This window comes from Corythoichthys intestinalis, chromosome 4 (assembly GCF_030265065.1).
Source record: "Corythoichthys intestinalis isolate RoL2023-P3 chromosome 4, ASM3026506v1, whole genome shotgun sequence".
Lineage (NCBI taxonomy): Eukaryota > Metazoa > Chordata > Actinopteri > Syngnathiformes > Syngnathidae > Corythoichthys > Corythoichthys intestinalis.
Genome location: NC_080398.1, coordinates 23,009,981 through 23,033,387, shown reverse-complemented (window position 1 = coordinate 23,033,387; position 23,407 = coordinate 23,009,981). Strand labels below are relative to the sequence as shown.

At 38.4% G+C, this 23,407-nt stretch overlaps 1 protein-coding gene and 1 long non-coding RNA gene across 7 annotated transcripts in view; one reads left to right on the top strand and one right to left on the bottom strand.

Moving 5' to 3' along the window:
* Positions 1 to 23,407, top strand: part of grik5 (glutamate receptor, ionotropic, kainate 5) — a 375,404-nt gene that overhangs the window by 258,148 nt on the left and 93,849 nt on the right. For all 6 annotated transcript variants that reach the window (XM_057834368.1, XM_057834366.1, XM_057834364.1 and 3 more), the window contains 2 exons: positions 6,935 to 7,032; positions 7,162 to 7,327. In XM_057834368.1, coding sequence (XP_057690351.1) covers positions 6,935 to 7,032; positions 7,162 to 7,327 — 264 coding nt within the window. The remainder of the gene's footprint in view (positions 1 to 6,934; positions 7,033 to 7,161; positions 7,328 to 23,407) is intronic.
* LOC130914832 (uncharacterized) lies at positions 3,163 to 5,562 on the bottom strand. The gene is made up of 3 exons (XR_009063003.1): positions 5,499 to 5,562; positions 5,357 to 5,420; positions 3,163 to 4,988 (listed from the first exon to the last, which is right to left on the bottom strand). It is a non-coding gene; the product is annotated as an uncharacterized LOC130914832 (long non-coding RNA).

Genomic DNA, 23,407 nt, shown 5'->3' with positions numbered 1-23,407 from the left:
TGGCTATATAGCTAGCTAAACTCCCAAATGAGGATACAGAAGACGTTGGTATAATTTGCTGACTTTGTTCAACCATCACTTGAAGAGACACTAAAAATAGAAATGAAACAAATCAATTTCGCCCCCAATAACAAACAGGTTTGCATCAACGTAAATCAGCGATGATTAGCTGCCAATACAGCTAAACGGTTAGCATGCGTTCGCTAGCATTAGCACATCGTTCAAACTACTACACGACTGGATTTAAGTGTCCGATCGCGAGTGGAAGCACACAACAACAACACAAAAGACGATACATACAGGCGTTGCCTCTGTAGATATTTTACAAACATCAAAAAAGAACGTAGGCTCGTAGCAGTGTTTCCCCTCTCTCACTAACTCGCTCACTCGCTTGGATGCGGCATTTCTTTGCGTGTAAGCGCGCTGTTCTTCACGTGAACGCGTTCTTCTTCGCGTGAGGAAGCGCAAGGACGCCCCCACTTGAGCGTGAAAGTGCCATAAAACGAATGCATTTCAATATACTGGTAAATAATACACTTTGACAGGGGTCCCCAAACTACGGCCCGCGGGCCGGATACGGCCCGCCCCCACATTTGGTCCGGCCCCTAAACAATACCAGAGAGCATTTTGACTTTTTTTTTTTTTTTTTCTTAATAGTGTTACTTAATTTCTGGCCTTTTTCTGTGAAGAACTCAGAGAGGGTTATTTGGTTGTTATCTGTTTGATTAATAGTGTTATTTTTATTTATTATTATTATTATATTATATTATTATTTTTATTTTATTTACTTTTGTTCTGTAAAGAATCCAGAAAGGGTTATTTGATTGCGGCTTTCTGAAAAGCAATAATTTTTTACATTTCGGCACTCTTGCAATCGTCACACTTTTTCTGTGTTCTGTTCAAACTGACCTCGGCCCCTCATCAGTTAAAAGTTATGTGGCCCTCACAGGAAAAAGTTTTGGGACCCCTGCTTTAACACATATTGCCAACGGCAGAACAACGACCTATATTCCAATATTCATTCATTCATTCATTTTCATATTTTTTATTTCTATTATAAAAATGTTTCAGTAAAATGTTACACATTCTTGTGCATTTGCCACTTATTGCCACAGTTAATATTGAGGCTTTGGGCCTCTTCTGACCTCGTTGTGAGTTTGTAAGGTTGTGACTTTTGATTAAACTCGATGCCAATCAAAACGTTTGTTCTTCTTTTTCCCCAAATTGGAATCGATAAGAGAATCGATAAAGAATCGAATCGTTAAGCAATATCGATAATGGAATCGGAATCGTAAAAATCCTATCAATTCCCATCCCTAGATGCTATTCTTTTACAGTTAAACAAAAACGCTGGATACTCAAAAATCATTTTGATCAAAAGAAATTGAATGAACATTTTTACAGTCTGCATTGTGAATGATTACAGAAAATAAACATAGGCGCATACACTTTGTATACAATAGGGGTGTGACAAATTAGCAAAATGGTGATATATCAAGATACTTTGTATCCCAAAAGGTTTTTGATATGCTCCTGTCAAGAATCAATATATCGTTACGGTGCTTACAGGTCAGTATTTTTTCACTTTAGGGCATTTACAGGTCACTTTCTGTTGAGTTTGAGTCAATGCCTATTCATTTTGGGAGATTCTTGGGTCACTTTCTGTTCTGTAACCCATAATAAACAGAAAGTGACCCATAAATGCCCCCAAGTCAAAAGGAAGTGACCCATAAATGCCCCAAAATCAACACAAAGTGACCCATAAATGGTCTAAAATCAACATGAAGTCACCAAAAATCAACAACAAATGGCCTGAAAGGCGCCCAAATTAAACTCATTGGTTGGAATTGACCACCATAGACGTCAAATTTGTTTGAAGTGGGAGGGATCCCAGCTACGGATTGGACGTCTACTACTGAGAAACTCATTCCAATTCACAGCAGGAGGATGAAAATAGCTTGTTTCTCTGTTTATTAGTTGTTTTGTATAATATCCTAGAATGATTTCCTGACCAATATGTCTTATCGCCATATCGTGAGATAATTGTTATCGTGAGCTTTGTATCGCAAATCGGATCATATCGTAAGGTAGCGAGAGGTTCCCACCCCTAGTATAGAAATATTCACATATGGACTTATGGTATCAGTTGAAAGCAGTGCTTCTCAATTATTTTCTGTTACGCCCATGGAAGATGTAAACATTTCGTGCCTCCCCTAACTCTGTGCTGCCACTGTAAACATAGGCGGAGTTTGACTTTTGGGGCAGCGGGGGCACAACATGTTGATGACCCCGAAATGCAGTGTCAGCAATAAAATTAACTTACAAGAATATCTATAAAAATATGTTGACAATGAGCATTTTTTGCCCCCATCATTCTTGAGGGGAATTCTAAATCAGGCTGCTTAGGCAATACTTTTCACCAAGATCGTCATCCATTGAATATGGTATGCCCGCCGATGTCGTGCCAATGTAGTTACCCCAGTCAAAAATTGTATCCCCTGGGTGGAGCCATATGGAGGTAGAATTGTGTCTTTATTATTCAATCAAAAAAAGTTCAATTACAATATATATATTTTACACCCAAAAAAGTCACTTCAATCAATCAAAAAAAAAAAAAAAGTGTTTGAATGCAAAAATAAATTTGGAGAAAAAAAATAAAAATAAAATAATTTATTTATTTATTCATTTATTTATTGTATGTCAAGGTTTTGTTGTTGTTGATTGAAGCAACTCTTTTGATTAAAGTAATGTTGATTTGTGTTTGGGCCACATTTGGCTAGGACATTTTTGTCCTATTATTCAATCAAAAAAATAAGTTGCTTTACAACAAATATATTTTTAAAAAGAAACATCACTTCAATCAAAAAATGAAAAATTTCAATCATGCAAACTGTTTTTGAATGCGAAAAAATATTTAAAACAGAAAAATTTGCATTTGAACACTGAAAGTTTTCTTTGATTGAAGCAATCCTTTTTGTGTTTGGGCCATATTATGGGCAGGACACTTGTGTCTAAACCATTTAGTCCCCCCCAAAAGTTGCTTCAATCAAAAAAAAAAAAAAATTCAATCAAAGAATAAAGTCATTTGGAAAAATAGAATTCCCCCCCCCCCCTTTTTTTTTGTTGAAAATTATATGCAAAGCAATTGACCGTCTAAGTTGCTAGTCACATGATCTGTTCAAAAAATAATTTTTGACCCATTATAAAAATATATATTTTGTTAATTCATTCATTTTTGTTGTAGTTTTATTGCTTTACAACTTGTATATTATATAGGAAAGTCAATTACATGCAATGACACTTTTCGGCCACTGGGGGGGTTGGCCCCCCTGGCCCCCCCTTATAATCCGCTTATGACTGTAAAAAGTATCATTTGTCTATAAAATTATTAATATTATAAGTACACCTCTGCATAACATCGTGTCCTCTTTAATATTAGAGAAAAAAAAGTAATAACGATCAACTTACAATAAAGTAGAACTTGATTAACATTGTTCTGTTTGTAACAGAAAAGACTTCAAGCGTATCAATTTAAAAAAAAAAAAGTCACATTCAAACTGTAAAAATACACTCAGGTACAGTTTTTTCACCATTTGATACTGAATAATAAAATGTAATCAAATTAATAAATAATAAATAATTCAAATTGATTAACACATGAGGACAGTATGCCAAAAAATTTGACCAGAAAAAATAAATATATAAATAATCGAACAAAAACAACAGTGTCATTGAATAGAGGGACAGTTTTTATTAAACACATTTTACATTACATTTAAATTAAACTTTACATTGAAGTTTGCTTCATTGTTTGCCGAAAAAAATCCCACTAAATTCTCTTTGAGCCATGTCCATTGATGTTGAGAAAAAAAATCCTCCTTTTAAGGCTTTACTTAAGCTTCCCTCTGCTCTTTTGACTCCCCTCACAGCGTTCTTTGTCTCATCTTATGAGATAAGAGCGCTTGTTGACCCACAGGTTTGTCTCAGTGATCAAATTCAAGAGTGTGCACTATTTGTGTCTCTGAGAAGCCTGTGAGCTTATTGTTGTCCCCCCCCTCCCCATACCTCTCCAACTCTTATTCTCAAGAAGCCGGACAGGACAATTTGTCTCGGATTGATTTTTTTGTTTTGCTCTTTATTCCCTCTCCCCGCCCGAGGTTAGACGACGCAGGTCAGAGAGTGATCTCCAAATAAGAAGATAATCTGTTTTAGAGGTGGAGGCTGTTTTGAACTGTAAACCAAATGTGGAATTACAGTGTATGTTTGCATGCGTGTGTGTGTTCGATGTCAAACATCTGCTTGCAAAGGCCACCAGCCAGCAGCAGATGTCGGTCTCTTTTTGCATTTTCCTTTTAATTGAGTTTGTCAGGTGGATGTGTGAGTAAGTGTGTTATTGCTATTGATCGATGGTCTCAGCACATGCTGGTGAATACACTTTTTTTCAGTGCCAATTCTTCTGCTTGTCATCCTGAGAAAATGGAGGCGCGCAACCTTGGAGGAGGGCTTTAAAGTCTTCATTTAACAACAGACATGTCAGCTCCTCATGTATTGTGTCTAAGGGAGTTTTCATTCTACAGCAGCGAGTAACGAAGGCTCTATTAGGAGTTTTGAGTTTATTAGGAAGGTTGAATTGCTTTTTACAAATGTGTATTTATCATTAAAGTTCAAGCATTCTGTCACTATTAGTTAAATAAATTCCTCCCTCCAATAGAGGCCACCTTTTTTATGCACTAGCAGAGAATGCTAAGCATTCATGAGCCTTAATATGGACAAAACCATATGTGTGTACTACCCGGGTAGTGTGACTGTATATTGTATGAAAGATGTTGTAGAGAAGGTGAGCTTATCTGCTCCAAGGGTGATGCTCCAAAAGTTGGTTGAAGTTGAAGAAAAATGGTCGTCTTCAATCCCGCCTTGAATCAGGCCGAATCCTCCTTTACATCAACGCTGTCACTCCGATGTAGATCCAGCAATTCAAAAAAACCAATCTGCATATTAAGGACTTAAATTAATTTTCAACCAACCATATAATGTATAACATGTCATCTCCCTTTTACATCCATCACACATAACTTCCAATGCTGGTCAAAATAGGTTGTTTCTAAAATCAAACAATTTGTTCATAAAGTATACAGTGACAGATACTAGCTCACATGTAGCAATTTCTTTCCAGATTGCATCAACATACAACATTAACATATTTGTATATGACAAAATAACACCTTACTATATTTCCGATTTCCTCCAATTGTTTTTTCTTTTTCAAACAAAAGACACAACTTTGTAACTCAACTCTACAGGAAAACGTGTCTATCACATAGCCGTTAGCATAGTAGCATACAGCATAGCAACTCACCGGAGTCTTGTATCAAACAGAATAACTCAAAGTAATTCGCCCATTAGAGCAGTCTGGAACTCGTCTGCAACAAAATCAACCTTTTATGGTTTCACGTACATAAAACTGAACAAGTTATTACTTTTTTTTTCTAAACTATTACCAGTTTCTCTTTGGACTGAGTCTTGGTTGCGCTAGCATTAGCAGTTTCTCCATTAGCATTCATAGCATCTCCATTTCCCAAAATGCAACGCTCGCACTCCCACTTTTGGTGCAACGCCTAATCATGTAGTGCCATCTAGTGGACATTTCAACTCACAACAGTCATCTAAAATACAGTTCTTAATACAAACCATGAGCTGTACTTTTATCAGTGTTACACCTTTTTTCTAAGATTGGCAATTTTTTAAATTGAACTCCAAAGTTTCATGTGTTTCTTAGGAGTATTTCTTTTTTCACCAGTTTTTTTATTTTGCAAATTTGTTTTTAATAATAAAAATATCCCTCTGTAAACTATTAACTTAAAGATGAATAAATAACAAATAAGTATGGCATATACTATATTACATATGGTCAGAATTTTATAACGTGAAATGTGTTTATGTGGAGTCATATGAAGAAGTGTATCGCAAAGAACAACAATATTTTATATATTTTAAGGGCTGATATTGCTAAAATCAATCCTGCTAACCAGGGTGTGATCAATCACCACACAACACAAACAGATGGTGTATGAATTGTCTTGGTCCTTGCCCAGACAGTTGCCCAGTTCAACACTCCTCTTCACACCCATCACTGTCTACACGGTGTAGCCCCCCTTATCATTTTGCCAAGCAAAAATGTGAAAAATTATATATTTTTCCAAATCATTTTTTATGAAATTATTGCAAATTATATAATTAATTTTATATTATAAAATAATACATTATAACCATAATTAATTGAGTCAGGAAGTCTATTAGAGTTAAGACTTCATAGATGGAAATCTCATGTTTTGATTTTTTTTTTTTTTGCGGTTTCTGATATTCTGTAGAGAGGTGTTTTGTACAATTTAATTTCTTTGTATTATATCGTATATTTTTTTAATTAAATATGTTTTATAAAAAAATGAATGTACTGAACTAAGACTGTCCTTTAGGACTATTTTAGAACATGAGAAATATATACCCCAGCTTGAGTTCAATCAAGCGGCGTCTCATTGAAAGGTTGCCCCTCTCATAAGTTCAAATTAATGAAAACAGCAGTCAGTTTGATGTGGTGCAACAATAGTTACGTTGTTAATTAAATGCCTCTCTGTGAAATAGAGGCTTTCTGATACAGCACTTATTTGGAATTCATTACTGGTGTGCTCACTCAGTGTATTTTTCTTGTGTTGTCTGAGTTAAAATAGTGCAAATCTTTTCAAACAGCAGCAACAGCAGGCAACACTTTGGCTGGCTGCTGTTGTCCTCGGGGGCGATCCTCCTCTCAAATAAATCAGATTAGAGCGAGTCGGATTTCGTTGCTACAATGGGATCAAGGAGATGAAGTAAAAAACACGCACTCTTCCTGAATGCAGCATCTGCTTATATATCTTGTCTTTTTTTTCTTCCCCCCCAGTGTGTCAGATTCTTCCCAAAGGTGTTGTGTCGGTGATAGGCCCAGCGTCTAGCCCTGCCTCTGGCTCCACTGTCAGTCACATATGCGGCGAGAAAGAGGTGAGCCAGTTTGTCAAGCCATTTTTGACACGAGGGTCTTGGGTTGTGGGGTGAAATGTAAAACCGAGACACTAATATTCCTCACTTTTTAAGGCTTAAACTAATGTACACTCTTCCTGTTTCTCACAGATCCCGCATGTAAAAATTGGTCCAGAAGAGACGCCTCGTCTCCCTTACCTCCGCTTCGCCTCCGTTACCTTGTACCCCAGCAATGAGGACCTGAGCCTGGCCATAGGGGCCATTCTGCGCTCCTTCAGCTATCCCTCCGCAAGCCTGGTCTGCGCCAAGGCTGAATGTGAGTGCGGTTAGATGTTGAAATTAAACATCTCCAAGTTTATTTTCATCCACTTTTTGAGACCTGCAAAACCTGCAATAGCTTCATTTCTGAACTCATTCGCTGCAATTGACTTAGAGGAGCTGGCATTGAATGACCATGTTTCAGTCTGTGCCATTGATGGTGATAAACACCAAATCCATTTTAACCAGGTGGGCTGGCCAGTCAAAAGAGTTAAGTAACATCTTCCACAGTAATATATGCTGTGACTCAGTCAATCATCCACTTCATAAAATGAAGGCATTTTCTTAAGTAGACCCCTAAAAATAAGCAAGGACTTTTTTTTAAACATCAGAGGTTTGATGGTTTTTAATTTTCACAGATCATTGTACTCAATACTACTGTCATTTATTGATTAATCTTCTGAACCGCTTACCCTTACAAGTGTCACGAGGGTGCTGGAGCCCACACGCTGAACTGGTTGGCAGCGAAACGCACGAAACATACAGTATAAACAATTCAAACTTACATGTTACACTTAATAAAGTCGCTGTATTATTGTGATGCTACGCTATTTTACCAAATGCGAGATAAATTACTTTGTTGAAAAATAGGAAAAAAATCTTCAAAGTCACTATCAGTGTTGGTAATAACGGTGTTATAATATAACGGCGTAATTTTCTTCAGTAGTGAGTAATCTAATTAATTACTTTTCTCATCTTGGCAACGCCGTTACCGTTGCTGAGGCGCGAATGGCGTGCATTACTGTGTGTTACGATGTTGGTTGACTGACGCGAGAAAAGTCTGAAAAACTCACGGAGACGAGAGAGCAGAGCAGGAGAAGGGAGGAGGCAAGAGAGTGTGAAGCCGTTGCAAACGCGATGCTACTTTGCTAGGTGGCTCCAATAATACCTGACTGTAGCTGATAGCCTACAAAACTACACCCACATGATGCTTCGGTAGATATGAATGAATGAATGAATGAATTTATTGTCATTGTCATTGTCATCATCAGCAGTATCATTGCCATATCACAAATATACATAACTAGATGCAAATGACATACACGGCTGCATTAGCAACATGTATGATAAAAACCTAGATGCGTTAGTAAACAGCTGCCATCTTAAAGCAGTAGACTTCTCTGGAAGGCTCTGTTGTAGAGAACCTTCCTAAGCGAACCTAAGTAACGTTTTATCTAAAATGCTCCTAAATAGGCAAAACTTAACTTAAATCTATGTAAAATGATGAAACAGTTTTAAAACTTACACACGTCGAAAATTGACAGAAGGGAACTAATGCAATAACGGGAGCAATTTTAACAACTTTAATGGTTGATTCACAGCATTAAATAACTTCCGCACATAGCAAAGGTTACTATCTGGTTATCGCAATATGCGCACTACGCCTGTGTCCAGTTATGTTTAGGGTAAAGAATTGGGCTAGGGTCAATTGTCCCAAAAAGCCTTTAAACTTCACATTGTGTGACCTTTTTTTGGGGGGGGGGGACATGAAAATTATCACCAGTTACTTTGCCAAGTAACTAATTACTCTTACATACATTCGGGTAACTGAGTCACTAATGCAATTACTTTTTTGGAGAAGTAATTTGTAACTGTAATTACTTACTTTTTTAAAGTAAGATTAACAACACTGGTCACTATTATGTTTTATATTAGTATTATATAAGAATCAGAAAAAAATTTGCAATCTACAATCACAAAAGAGCATTTAGGATTAAACACATGACATGATAACTGTATATACCGTAGTTCCTTGTTTATCCTGGGGTTTTAGATCCCCCCCAGTCTAAATGGATTGGATGTCAATGGCATATTGCTGTCAATGGCAACCAATGAGTCAATTTATGAACTAACATTGACACGTTTAGAATACAGTGATCCAGAGCTACTTTGCGCTTCAAACTTTGCGCCCTCAGTGCATCGCGGATTTTTTTTCAATTGAAAAATAAATGAATAAATGCAGTATTTTATAGAGCTGTCCTGATCCAATCACGTAGTCTCTCACTCTCGCTCCTGTTTTTTTTTTTTTTTTTAATTCTATTGGTCAGGCAGTGCACTGGAGTTGCTTATTAAAGTTAACGATGATTGACAGTTAAGGTTTGATCTTGCCAGAGCTGCTTGCATAAGACAAGACTTCAAAGCGCCGCATCCGTCAACTATATTACTTGTTAAACAGTTGCTGTGGCAACTCACTGTGTGTAAATGAGCAGCTTGAGCGGATTTGAGTGGACTCATTCAATGAAGCATGTAATACACACAAGCATTTATTTATTTATTTTTTTTACTTTTCTAAAAATGGATTGGGCGTCTTCTTTTTTCTTGTTTAAAGATAATTCGGTGGGACAGTAACATGTTTAAAACATATCATAATTATTACATTTGAAGTGTTTAAAAACCATTAAACCACTAAAACCACATACATAAATTCAGGGGTGAAAGTTGTTAGAATTTCTTGCCGGAACTCCCCAACGTGAAGGTCGCCACTGAGCCAGAAATGTTATTTTTCATTTTTATTTATTTATTTGTTTTGGGGGGGAGGGGTGGGGGGGCAAACTACTGAAATGCTAAGAAAGCTGTTTGGTCAGTTATTTCTATAACACATACAAAAAATGATTTTCATTCAAAATTTTTGCAAAATAAATGTTAACAAAAACAGCTTTAACCCCAACCTCCATCTCCTAATTTTTATTTTCCCTCATTTCCTCACATAATAAATGCCAAATCTAAATTTTAACTATTTAAGAACATAGGATGTATATTAAAATTGAAGATAATGCAAACATTTATTTTTTGTTGCGTTTTTTAATAATAGAGATATAAGTAACATACATTCAGAAAAATAAGTACAAATGACTACTATTATGCAGAGTGTAAGTACCCCAACATAAATGAATAAATATAAGTTACAACAGATAAGATGTTCTGAACCTCCCCATCAGAGCAAATAAAGCTAAATATGCTAAATAAGCCACCTTAACTCTTTCCTTGCTCTTAAAACTTAGATCCATTTTCTGTTGCGTTGGCCCCTTTTTTTTTTTTTTTTTTTTCTTTTTTCTTTTTTTTCCAGAAAACATGCACATTTGAACCAATCAGAGCTAACTATCTGGTGATTACATGTCAGTATGTCAGCCAACTGAACGGATAAATGAGTCCAGACGTTTTGCTTTGCTGCGTGCATTCGCACATTGACGTGAGTCGTCATCGTCAGATTCCGATAACTGAAGCAGCTGGGGAAACCTCCATGCCGTCCGTGGAATAAAATACATAATAAATATCGGAATAAAATAAATAATAAATATCGGTGGAAACAGATTACGCTACACAAGCACTTTGTTATGCTTGTTGTTAACACTTGTGTATGTAAATCTGTTGTTGGTAGATTGTTTTCTTCTTGGAGATTAAATGCATGTTGTGCAGCTTTGTATTTTTTTATTTTTTATTTTTACAAAGCTTTTTGACAGTTGCCGTCATATTATCGGAATCAAAGCACTGTATACCGGAACTGCGTTCCGGCCCTTAATCTTGTACGGGAACTGAGTTCCTGACAGTTCCCGCCCACTTTCACCCCTGCATAAATGTTTTTTTAATTATACTTTGGGGGAAAAAAGGTGAAAAAACATGTCTTAGATGTATCTCTTTCCAATGATAATTCTGAATCAATACATTGAACACATACAAAAAAAAAAAAAATACTTCGCGGTTATTCACTTATTGCAGCGGGTTCTAGTCCCCATTAACCGTGAAAAAATAAGGGATCACTGTTGTAGGAATGTCGATGATGTGTTTCCTTAGTATGAGCGTCGTAAATGGTGATATGCTAATATTAGTGTGGTCAATGTAAAAATGGTTCATTTTTAGTGCAAATTTGGATGATCTATGACCATCAGTAGCAGCCAATGAGTTAAATTTTTAGAATTGTTTTTTTCTAATAATCATCACATCATTCAAGTAAATGAATTGAAACTGGTTTTGCATTATACCAGTGTAAAGTATAAATGTGCAAGATTGCAGGTATTATTTTTATCTACTTTGTATTGCAGTCCTCCACGGCAGTGTAGTATATCTGACTATGTGGCTATATTCATGTGAGCCAAGCTGCATGTTTATTACCTGGGTGCCAGCTGTGGCTGTGCAGCCAGTGGATGTCTGTGCTTTATTTTGTTACCATTCGTTCAACACAGTGATTGAAAGTCCACTGACAGCTGTGTCTTTCCACTTGTGAAGGGATTACAGTCAATTTTACTTTGCGGTAGTGGGCTATATTAAATGAGTTAAAGACAGTGACATGCAGGTAAGCCAGTCCTGCTTTGCAATCGATGCAATTCATTTTTTAGTTCATCTCGCTCGACCTGATTTTACTGCTGAAAAGTATTAACTAATTGGCTGCCATTGACAGCGTGAGATGTCCAATCCATCAAAGCAATTGAAAAATACTTTTTAACAGCCAGTCCTCTCTGTTGAAATGAATTGGACATATATCGTTGTCAATGGCAGGAAAAAAGTACACATTTTCATGCTTTCATGATGCTATCTTACCTTTAGCTTCTTAGAACAGATAGCATAACCTTCTCCTAATAGCAATGTTTTTTTTGTTGTTTCCAGCTGTGTTTCACTGTTGCATAGTACAAAACGTAACATAATCACAAAACAAAAGTTAATCATTTTGTTGCTTTGCAGCCATATTCATTTTGAATAAAAATAAATACCGTATTGGCCCGAATATGAGACGTCCCTGATAATAAGACGACCCTCTTTTTCAAGACTCAAGTTTGAAAAAAGACTTTTTGAACACCAAATTAATTTTTATACAGAAAATAATTACAGTACATCTGAAACATGATTATAACAATATATTTGAGAGAAAATGCATGTTATTTTGCCTCATTCAAATCTTAATATCTGAACATTTAAATATGTAAACTAAAGTGCAATCACATTTGTAAATGAATGGCTTCTGGTTTTTGAAATGTAAATAAACCAATATATTGTGATAATACAACAAAATTGCAATAACTGCATTTACCATCAAAGTGAAGTCTAACTGTAGCTAGTCTTGAAACAAATCTGAATAAGGAAAAACATTGCAATAAAATAATGAAAACTGGTTAAACTTGAGAGTAGCTAAGATTTGTCATGACAGAATATCGCTTCAATGATATCTGGCGCCATCTAGCGTCGTGAATGGGTATAATGTCTAGACCGCGAATATAAGATTAGCCCCACTTTTTTCAGTCTTATTTCAATGCAAAAAAACACCGTCTTATATTCGGGCCTATACGGTAAATACATCTTAAAAGCCGATTCAGATCCTTTGAAAAGGACGTGATCGTGTCTAATTTCGGATCGGGGACCTCCATAATTTATTCAAATAACATGTCAAAATTGTAAAATGTAACTTTAGACATCGGCTGTGTACTTGGAAGGTATTATTGTATTTCCTATGAGGAAAAAAAAAAAGTTCAATTTTCAGAAAGCCAGCAGGCAACTCTTTGGCTGTCTTGCAGTTGAGATATCAATGCAGTCGTGTATGATTTTGAAAAGCATGTTTTGACTGCTTTTCAGTTTGGACAGCGATCATAAAGTTATGCCCACGCTTTTTTCTTTTATTTATTATACCCGTGCATAGATCCTCCTTGGAGGCTTTTTCAGACTGTGCTCATCTAATAATAAAAAAAATATTTTGGAACGCATTCCAATTTTCACGTCGGAAAAAATGACGAGGCACTCGGACAGCTTCCTCAAGGGAGGTATCGGAGGGAGTAGTCACGATAGACTCTTCTGGTTTTGTTTTTAAAAGAGCACATTATTGATTCATTATGCAGTCATTTATTGGGGGGCTTATATGGTGCATGCTGTGATGCAGAATACTGAGGCTTCCAAAGAAATCTATGGTGATTCACAAAGGCGCAAACAAAAGCGTGACTAAGAGCAGATCGTTATCCTTTGGCTTGAATGTAGGCAGAAGGCCTCCCCATGGCTTTTTCCATCCTTAATGCCTCGACGTTTCATTCACTTCCAAGTTTTTTTCGTGACGTCTTTTACACGTCAGATCTTCAGATTAATGCTGAAGATAAGAAGAGCTTATCTGGCCAATGCGAAAGGGAGTGGAAAGAGAAGTTTACCACCGTGTGATGAAAGTCATGGAATATAACTAGGGCGGCACAGTGAGGAGTTGTTAGCATGTTTGACTCTCAGTTCTGAAGTTGTAGGTTTTTATTTTCTCCCCCTAATAGTCTAGTTTTTCTTTGGGTATCTCGCCTTCCTCCCACATTCCAAACCTGTGGTGAAGGGCCATACGTTTTAGTTGATAGCTAGATGAACATTGTCCATGAGGTTTAAAAAGAATAAAAAAAGGAAAATAAATGTCAATTGAAAAATTTTACATTTATTTTTTAAGAATATCCATCTATCAACTGTCCACCGCTTAATCCGGGGTCGGGTCGCGAGGGCAGCAGCTTTAGCAGGGAAACCCAGACTTCCCTTTCCCCAGCCACCTCAACCAGCTCCTCCGGCGGGATCCCAAGGCGTTCTCAGGCCAGCCAAGAGACATAGTGTGTCCAGTGTGTCCTGGGTCGTCCCCGGGGCCTCCCGCTGGTGGAACACCCCTCCAGGGAGGCGTCCACGGGGCACCCGACCCAGATACCCAAGCCACCTTAGTTGGCTCCTCTCAACGCTTCTCACTCTATTAAATAATGCTTAAGTATTAAAAGAACAATTTCCTGATTTACATTTGATCATTAATAGATCATTTGGACAACAGGTATTCCCCGGTTTACGAACGAGTTCCGAATTTCTGCGCAAGTCGGAATTAACCCTCTAAATGGTAAATGGTAAATGGTGTTATACTTATATAGCACTTTTCCACCTTTCAAGGCGCTCAAAGCGCTATACACTATCTCGCCATTCACGTACTGGTGACGCAGCACCAGGAGCAATGTGGGGTTCAGTATCTTGCTCAAGGATACTTAGACGAGTAAGTACCCTTAATCTCAAAATATCCCCAAATATGTGTTATATGTTGTGTTTATGAAATAGAGTAGAAAATTGGATGGATGGATGGACGGACGGAGAGACAAATATGCTGTGCTGTGCTATGCTATGCTATGCTATGCTATGCTATGCTATGCTATGCTATGCTAGTGGGCTAATAGTGAGCTAAAGGGGGTGAAAGCAACGCTTGAAACTAACAGAAAGTAGTACTGGCGTGATGTCAAAGTCTGAGTGCAGCAAAGGAAAGTGGACCGCACATAAAGTGTAATGAAATACCAGATATGCATAGCAATTAGAGATCAACCATTTAGATTTAATAAATAGCAGAATTAAATGAAAAATAATTTACTGTACTTAGCATTAATGCTGAGAGATGGCGGACAAGAAACTGTTACGTGACCAAAAAAAAAAAAACAACAACTGGAGACAAACCTGCGGACGAGACCAAGACAAAATCACGAACAGTAGGTAGAGTACACCGTGACCCAGTGACTCCCACTATAACAATCATGTCATTTAAAATGTATCTATTTATGTTAAATTACCCTATTATTTAATTCAATAAGATTAATATTTTTCCCTTACTAACATTTCAGCATTTTGTATCAAATTTTACTTTAAAAGTTAAATTATTATTGCATCACTATTATTTTCATATGATAGTTCATTTTAATAATTAGATGATTTATAATTTATCATTTTAAAAAAGTTTTAAATTGAAATATACAACATTTATAGAATATATTTTTTGTTTGCAAACATTTTGGTACTCAATTTAAAATATATTTTTTTTATTGTCAGAAATGTTATATGCATGTATGTATAAGTTATATATTATTTACAGTGGTATGAAAATGTATCCAAACCTTTTGGAATTTATCACATTCCTGCATAAAATCCCCATCAAATGTGATCTGATCTTTGTCAAAATCACACAGATGAAAATACAGTGTCTATTACAGTGCTGCACAAAATCCCCATCAAATGTGATCTGATCTTTGTCAAAATCACACAGATGAAAATACAGTGTCTGTTTTAACTAAAACCACCCAAACATTTCTAGGTTTTCATATTTTAATGAGCATAGTATGCAAACAATAACAGAAGGAGGAAAAATAGGTAAGTGAACCCTCTGCCTAAGGAGACTTAAAGAGCAATTGAAACCATTTTTTATCAAACATTTTAAGTCAGTTGTGTGCCCAATCACTGATGAGTGGTTTAAAGCTGCCCTGCCTACTATAATACACACACTGAGTAAGAATTGTCTTGATGAGAAGCATTGTCTGATGTAGCTTGATCAGAAGAGCTGTCTAAAGACCTGCGATCAAGGATTGTTGATTTGTATAAAGCTGGAAAAGGATACAAAACCATCTCTAAAAGTCTTGATGTTCATCAATCAACAGTCAGAGAAGTTGTGTACGATTGGAGAGAGTTTGACACTGTTGCTTCTCTCCCAAGGAGAGGCCGTCCACCAAAGATGACTCCAAAACTTCAGGGCAGAATACTCAGAGAGGCAAAAAAGAACCCTAGAGTGTCTGCTAAAGACTTACAGAAATCACTGGCACAGTCCAATATCTCTTTGCATACATCAACTATATGTAAAACTATGGTCAAGAATAGTGTTCATGGGAGGACTCCATGGAGGAAGCCACTGCTGTCTAAAAAAAATATTGTTGCTCATTTAATGTTCGCAAAAAGGCACTTGGACACTCCACAGAAGTTTTGGCAAAATATTTTGTGGACACATGAAACCAAAGTTGATTGTTTGGGAGTATCACATAACATTATGTGTGGTGGAAAAATGGAACAGCTCACCAACATCAACATCTCATCCCCACCGTGAAGCATGGTGGAGGGAGCCTCATGATTTGGCTCTGTTTTGCTACCTCAAGGCCTGGACAACTTGCATTAAACAACGAATAAATTCAAAAGTTTATCAGGATCTTTTGCAGGAAAACCTGATGCCATCTGTCAGACAGTTGAAGTTAAAAATTGGATGGATGCTGCAACAAGACAATGATCCAAAACTTAGAAGTAAATCAACTTCAAAATGGTTTCAGAAGAACAAAATACACGTTCTGGAGTGGCCAATTCAAAGTCCAGACTTGAACCCCATTGGAATGCTGTGGCATGACCTAGAGACAGCGATTCATGCCAGACATCCCAGGAATCTGACTGAACTACTGTACAGCAGTTTTGTAGAGAAGAACGGGCCAAAATTAGTCCTGATCAATGTGCCAGACTGATCTGCAGCTACAGGAAGCGTCTGGTTGAAGTTATTGCTGCCAAAGGGGGGGAGGGGAAGCACAAAATATAGAATGTGATGGTTCACTTACTTACAGGTATTTTCCCCCTTACTGCAATGTTTGCATACTATCCTCATTAAACTATGAAAACCTATAAATGTTTGGGTGATTTTAGTTAAAGCAGTTTTTTTTCATCTGTGTGATTTTGACAAAGATCAGATCACATTTAATGGTGATTTTATGCAGAAATTTGAGAAATTCCAAAAGGTTCAGATACTTTTTCATATCACTGTATATAGGCAATTACTTGTAAATTTTACATTCAAATAATCCTGCTCCTTGAAATATTGATTTTATTATGCTACGAAGATAAGTTCATTAAAACAAAATGTACATGCAATGAAATGAGGATGTTTTTGCAGAAAGAAACTGTTTAAAACTTTTTATAAACTATACAAATATTACAAGTCTTGAATAAGTAAAAGATTAAATGAGCGACAGGAGCAGCCATACTTTGCCCACTCCTGCCTTAAACGCTCGCTGAACGGAGGTCTTTTCTTTCTTCTGATACACCGATTTAGTTTTGACCTCAGATGCTTTTCACCACCGCCGATTATCACGTAATTGCTGTGTGGTAATCACCCTTATCAAACTATTCTGAGAGTTCTATACCCCGGGTTTCTTTTCTCAAATTTGTAATTTTTTTCCCAAGGTTATCACATTGGAAGACTCTGACCCACTTGGCTGCGCTATCTTATCGCCATGGAGCTGGTTGCCATGGCTGCGGGAAAGGTGCTAACTGCCACTCAGCCAGCTTGTTCCGCACTCTCGCAATGACGGCGTGGGTGTACGTGCGGCTGCCGCTCGCGCGTTTGATTGTCCTGCTGCATGCTGGGTGCTGCAATCTCTTTTTTTCCTCGTTGTTGCTCACTTTGCCCAGCATGCTTTGAGAAACAGTTTTCTGGGTGCTTGCGCGTGTGATTCAGACAACCACTTGTGTTCATCCTGTTGTTAGCTGAGTTAGTCTTCCTTTCACCCTAATGACAAGCACTTTAGAAAATGCAGTCCTTGGCTTTCTTATTGCAAAAACATACATTTTAGCTAGCTCTACATCTTTCATCCTTTTTATTCTGTTTTGTATTGTGTGTGCGTTGTTCAGACCACTTTTTCCCTTGTTGTTTACCTCTGCTGCTGAGTCGCAATTTCAATTAGAGTCGCTTTGGCCATTTATTAGGCTGACAGCATCCAGCCAGTCATTTGAGCATAGGGCTTCTCTTTTGGCACGCCGATGTTATTAACCTAGACGATGACCATTAATCCCAGCTCGCGCCGACAAATGTGAGTGAGTCTCTTCGCAGTAGGACAAAAATACACTTTGGTTTTGAGTTATTGTATTGAGCAGCCTGAACACAAACACTTTTATGTGTTTTGTGTGCTTTTTGGTAATCAACATATTTTCCCTCCGGATCATTGCTAGCTGTCATTTTCTGTTATAGGGTTATTAACACATTCCACCGAAAAATGACACCCTCTTGAGGCAATGTTTGTGTAAAGTATTTGATTAAATGATTTGGGGGGGGGGGGGGGGGGGGGGGGCTTCTGAATACAGGCACCTCAGAAACTTTCACTTTGAAGTATGCATCCTAAGTTGTTTGTTTTACGGACCAGTGTTTTGACAAATTTTTCAACCTATCAAAAATTGCAACGATGCGGTTCTGCGCATGCGCGTAACGTTAAACATAGCCGCAAAATGCGCAAATGCAGCGATTCCAAAGTAAACACTACAAACTTTCTTGAAAGAAAGGAATATTAACTTACATTTGATCATGGAAGGACTTGTAGAAATGTTCCCCTCAGATACATCCTGCCATGTAAGCTGCACACAACAACTTCACACCGCTCTCACCATTAACGACTTCGCCTTGTTGTTAAACCGGCTTCACAAAGATACGATGTTGGAAATTGTAGCAAGGTTTTCAATGTTCTTGTAGCGATGTCAGGATATTCCAGAACCTCGGTAGAGTTGTTGTCTCAAATGTACGTTTAATAAGGTCGCCGTCAGTTGCGATCTCTACAAGTTGATCTTACTGTTGCACAGACATGCTCGAATCATTCGGTATATTCACAAACGGGTCACGAATCCACTCCTTCGCAGTTCGTGGGTCTTTGAGGTTGTAGGCTCGTCAGGTGCCCTTCCAAAGTTGTCTGTTTTCCAGTCATCTTCGCTCGTGTGGGGGCTAATTATTTCCGGGAACAAATGTGCTGCTGCTGCACCCGCGGCCTAGCAATACGTTATTATCGAGGACAAGCGCACATACATATATTATATACACAAAAAAGATGTACTGCTTCCAGTCCAATCAATGGATTTCTATGACGAAATTTTAATCTATCCCGTAGTATTATATCTAGAGTAGACAGGGATATTGGTGTGTTAAGCAGGGGCACAGGGTTAATTCTGCCAGAATGCGGTCGTTATTAAATTATTATTTCTGTGCGGCCCGGTAGCAAATGCGCCACGGACCGTTACCGGTCCGCGGCCCGGCAGATGGGGACCCCTGCTCTACGTCATTGTATGGTGATCATATTTTGATTTCCAAACAGAGGACACAAATAACAGACATAAAGAATCCCCGTTTAGTCTTATAGTGATCCCTCGCTCCTGCGCGCTTCAAACTTTGCGCCCTCAGTCCATCGCGGATTTTCTTTTAATTGGAAAAAAAAAAAGAAAAAAAGAAAAAAAAAGAAAAATACAGATGAGCTGTCCCGAGCCAATCGCGTAGTCTCCCTCTCCTTTGTTCATTACTGCAGCACTGCACTGGATTTCCTTATTAAAGTTAACGATGTTGACAGATGTTTGTGTTTGATCATGCCAGAGTCACGAGCTTCAAAAGTGACGCATGCGTCAATTGTCATTTAACTCGTTAAGCAGTTGCAGTGGCAACTCATTGCGTCTAAGTGAGAAGATTTGAGTAGATCCACTCATTGAAGCGTTGTGAGTGCTGCCTTGAAACCGTCAGGCTCTGTGTGCCGGGGGATAAGGAAGCGTGCGCTGGAATTGTTGTGTGTGCCGACGTTCTAGGCAGACGGATGTGTTGTGTTCGCAGCAATAAACGCCACATGTTAAAAGGGATCCTGAGCAGTTTGTAATTTCCACGTCACTCAGAGTCACAGTCAAGGGAGGTAGCAGAAGCATTTAATACAGCCAAGCATTTTTGTACTACAGTACTTTATTCTTGTTTAAAGATAATTAAAATTAAATTTAAAAAATAAATAACTATTAAATTTGAAGTACTTAAAAATCATATATTAAAATGTATATACAGTATACATAATTAAATATATGTATATATATATACTTTGGGAAAAAAGTGAAAAAACACGTCTTATACTGTATGTATCTCTTTCCAATGCTAAATCTGAATAAATACATTGAACTACTTAGCGGTTTTTACCTTATCACAGCGGGTTCTGGTCTCCATTAACCACGAAAAATGAGGGATGACTGTATATGGATTGAGAAAATGCATGATGCACGCACATATGGTCAGTTTGCCCCAACTCTGCGCCATGTAAACAAAACTGAAATATTAGTCATTTGGCGCTTAGAAAGAAAACCGAGCATGCTCTGGCTTATCCTTTGTTTCCAGTTTTTTTTTTTTTTTAAATGACTGTGGTCAAGCCCATCTCCTCCCTAAAAACCAATTTAAAGCTAGCAGCGAACGCTAATGCACTTTTTTTTTTTAAATTGTGTATGCTGACAGGGGGACTTGCTTTATTTTTTGACAGACCTCTTCTTTTTGCTTTCCATGAAGCAAAGTTTCAGCAACTGCACTCATACTATCTTTGACAATTGGTGCGTCACTGAAAGACTTTTTGTTTTGACCCAATATTCACGCTATTCTGAGGGAGCATTCTTTTGTGCGTTGCTGTGCAGTGAATGAATGAACCATGAGCCTTGAGGTACGATCATATTGAGCCCTTAATTCCGCTATTTTTTGAGAAAGGATGGCAGAGTTCATCGGGAAACTTTGCGAAAAAGCTGCGTGCTTCGTCTCATAGTGCCTTTTTAAATTGCTGCTTTTTACAAGCGCTACCGTCTCTGAACAGATGAGCCATTGCGGTCTTGTGCTGTCGCCAGGTAAAATGAACAAAAATGTGTTGGTCCACTCCTCCTTAAACTCTGTTTTCTGTATCAATTTTGCGTAGTTTTGAGCACGCCATTTGCCGTACCTTTTTCGCATCTTCCTCCAACTTCATTCGGTTCAGTATTTGGCTGTCACTCCGTGGAGTCTGGAAAGCGAGTGTGAGACATGCTGTTCTAAAAATAACTTTCAAATGCTTCGCTCCCATTGGCTGGCTCACGCGCGTCACCGCTAAGGTTTTTGTTTGTTGCCCACCTCCACTCTGCAAACTCGCAGACAAAAATGATTTATGATGTTGCAACGTGTATTAGTCGCAACAGCTTGAGATCCGGTCCAGACGGCTTGGGTGTCCGGAACCGGACCGAGGTCCGCGGTTCCGTGACCTCTGCCTTAGAAGTTATGCAAAACCAGTGAAAAGCGACATGAGAACAGGCGATAATTTAATTATGCCATGCCATAATCAATGGTTATCATAGAAACTGAAAAGAAGCTGATGAGCCGAAATAATTGAAGCTGTTCCTACTTTTTTATGTCATTGTTTTAAAATTGTTGTTAGGTACGTTGTCTTCAGTATTCATTTGTCATTATTAAAAATTGCTGTTTTAGAAATGTTCTTCCAATAACTCAAGTAAAAGAAACAAAGTGAAAAACTTGTCAAAAAAAAAACCTGGTCACTGCTGGTGTTGTATCGCCTTTCGACATTTTCTGTTGTTTTCTGGTTTTCGTCACCCTCTTCCTCAGCCCATTTTTTGTTCCAGGATTATCTTCCCTTTTTCTCGTTTGACATGACTAGTATATATGTCATGTTTTTGGCTATCATGATATTTTATGTCTTGGTCATCACCAATACCCATGTTTTTTCCCATGGTTATCATCTCATATTCCCTCTTGCTATCAGAGTACCCATTACAGTCATTTGAGCCATTGTGCTCCTTTTTAGTGCACCCGCCGCAGCCGGTAAATTAATCCCCACTCGCTCGGTCAAACGTGAGCGGGAGCTGCGAAGAATTTTTGGGTCATTTCCGACGCATCCCTTTCTCTCAGCGCGGCCGGGTAACAACACTCTATCGTGAGACTAATTCCATTAAGCAGTCATCAATGGATGGATGAGGTGGAGGACGGAGAGAGGGCGAGGTGTTGCATGCAAAAAAAAGAACAGAAGGGAGAGGCTAAGAGACGGCAGAGAAAAATATGTGACACAAGCAGGGTGAGGGAAGAGAGGAAGCTGTAAAGTGCATTGATTTTTCTCCCCTCCTTGCTCAAACTAATTAAAGTTTTGGCCTGCTTCAGTGATTACCCCTCTGCTTACAGAGGCTTTCTCCCGCTGAAGGGCTCTATCCGCTACCTCTCCATCCAGATGCATGATGACGCGGCCCTCCCTCCTTCTTCACTTCTTCCCCTGCCACTTATTTACATAGCTAGGGGGTGCTTTACTATAGCATTACAATTAGGCAATGGGAGAGTAGGCTTTCCTGTCAAGGCTCACTCCACGCACAGTGTCGAGTGAGTCTCGACTGCCACTGGTTATTCTCATTACCCCGACGAAGAGGTTTGCGTGAAGAGAGGAAATCAACTCAAGTGCAAATTTCGGTCTTTTTGCTCCTTCCTTGTACTCGCACAATTTTGGGATTTCATTTTGCCATTTGGCTTTTCAAACCTACTAATCACAGCGCCGCTTAGAGGAATGTAAAACAATAATTGAGCCGTGACACAAAACAGACAATTGCAGTAGGCCTGTAGTCAAAACTCCTTTGAGGGAATCTGTTTTCCATCCAAATGGAAGTAAGGGAAAGGGAAATTGTTGCCAGTGTATGATCTTTCAAAATGCAGGGGTTGACAATATAGATGGCCCGGGGTCCCGGACGTACTTTTAAAACCGTTAGGGCCACCAGAACGCTCCAACCACTGGTCTGGTGGGGCTAGTAAAAATAATGTGTCGATTTAAAAAAAAAAAAAAAAAAATCTTTTTTCACCTTCATTCCCAGTGGTTCCGTGTTTTGATGACGTTACGCTGTCCAAGACAAACTTACAGTCTATGCAGCCATCCGTTGCTCTACGTGGGGTGTAAACACACCTCGTTCGCTCGCTCCTGCATGAACACGCGCAACCTGATTACTGCTGCTGAGTAATTGCCAGTATCTCTCTACCCACCTAATGTTATACGACAAGACAATATGTTTCTAAAACCCCCAGCACCCGGCCGAGCACCGGGGGAAAAAGACCACTCAAGAAAGCGAAAGTCACTAGAGGAGTTGAGAGAAAGCGAAATCCAATATGAAAAGAAAAGGGAGAGAAAGTTTCAGCCCCAGTGGCGAGCCCACTGGAATTGGCTCAGCTACGATGAGACAAAAAGCGAGGTTTGCTGTGACGTGTGCAGATCAATGCCCACATATGCGGACAGGTAAGTAATATGAAACCTATGGTGTGAACATAGCATGTGATAATTCAGCCGCGTAATATCGTCATAACGAAAGTCTCACTTGAAAATATTTAGCCATAATTGCCTTAGTTATGTCTTTGACTTCTAAATTGTTGCCACGCAACTGAGCCTTCCAAAGGGCAGTAATGGGAAGACAGGAAAGCTTCGCCCAGGCACGGGGCTTTCCCGTGGGTCCACCTCCCTCTGGAGCTCCCAAGAAAAAGTTTTTTGTGTGTGTTTGTTTCCCGAAAACATTAAAATGTGTGTAAGTGGTCAGT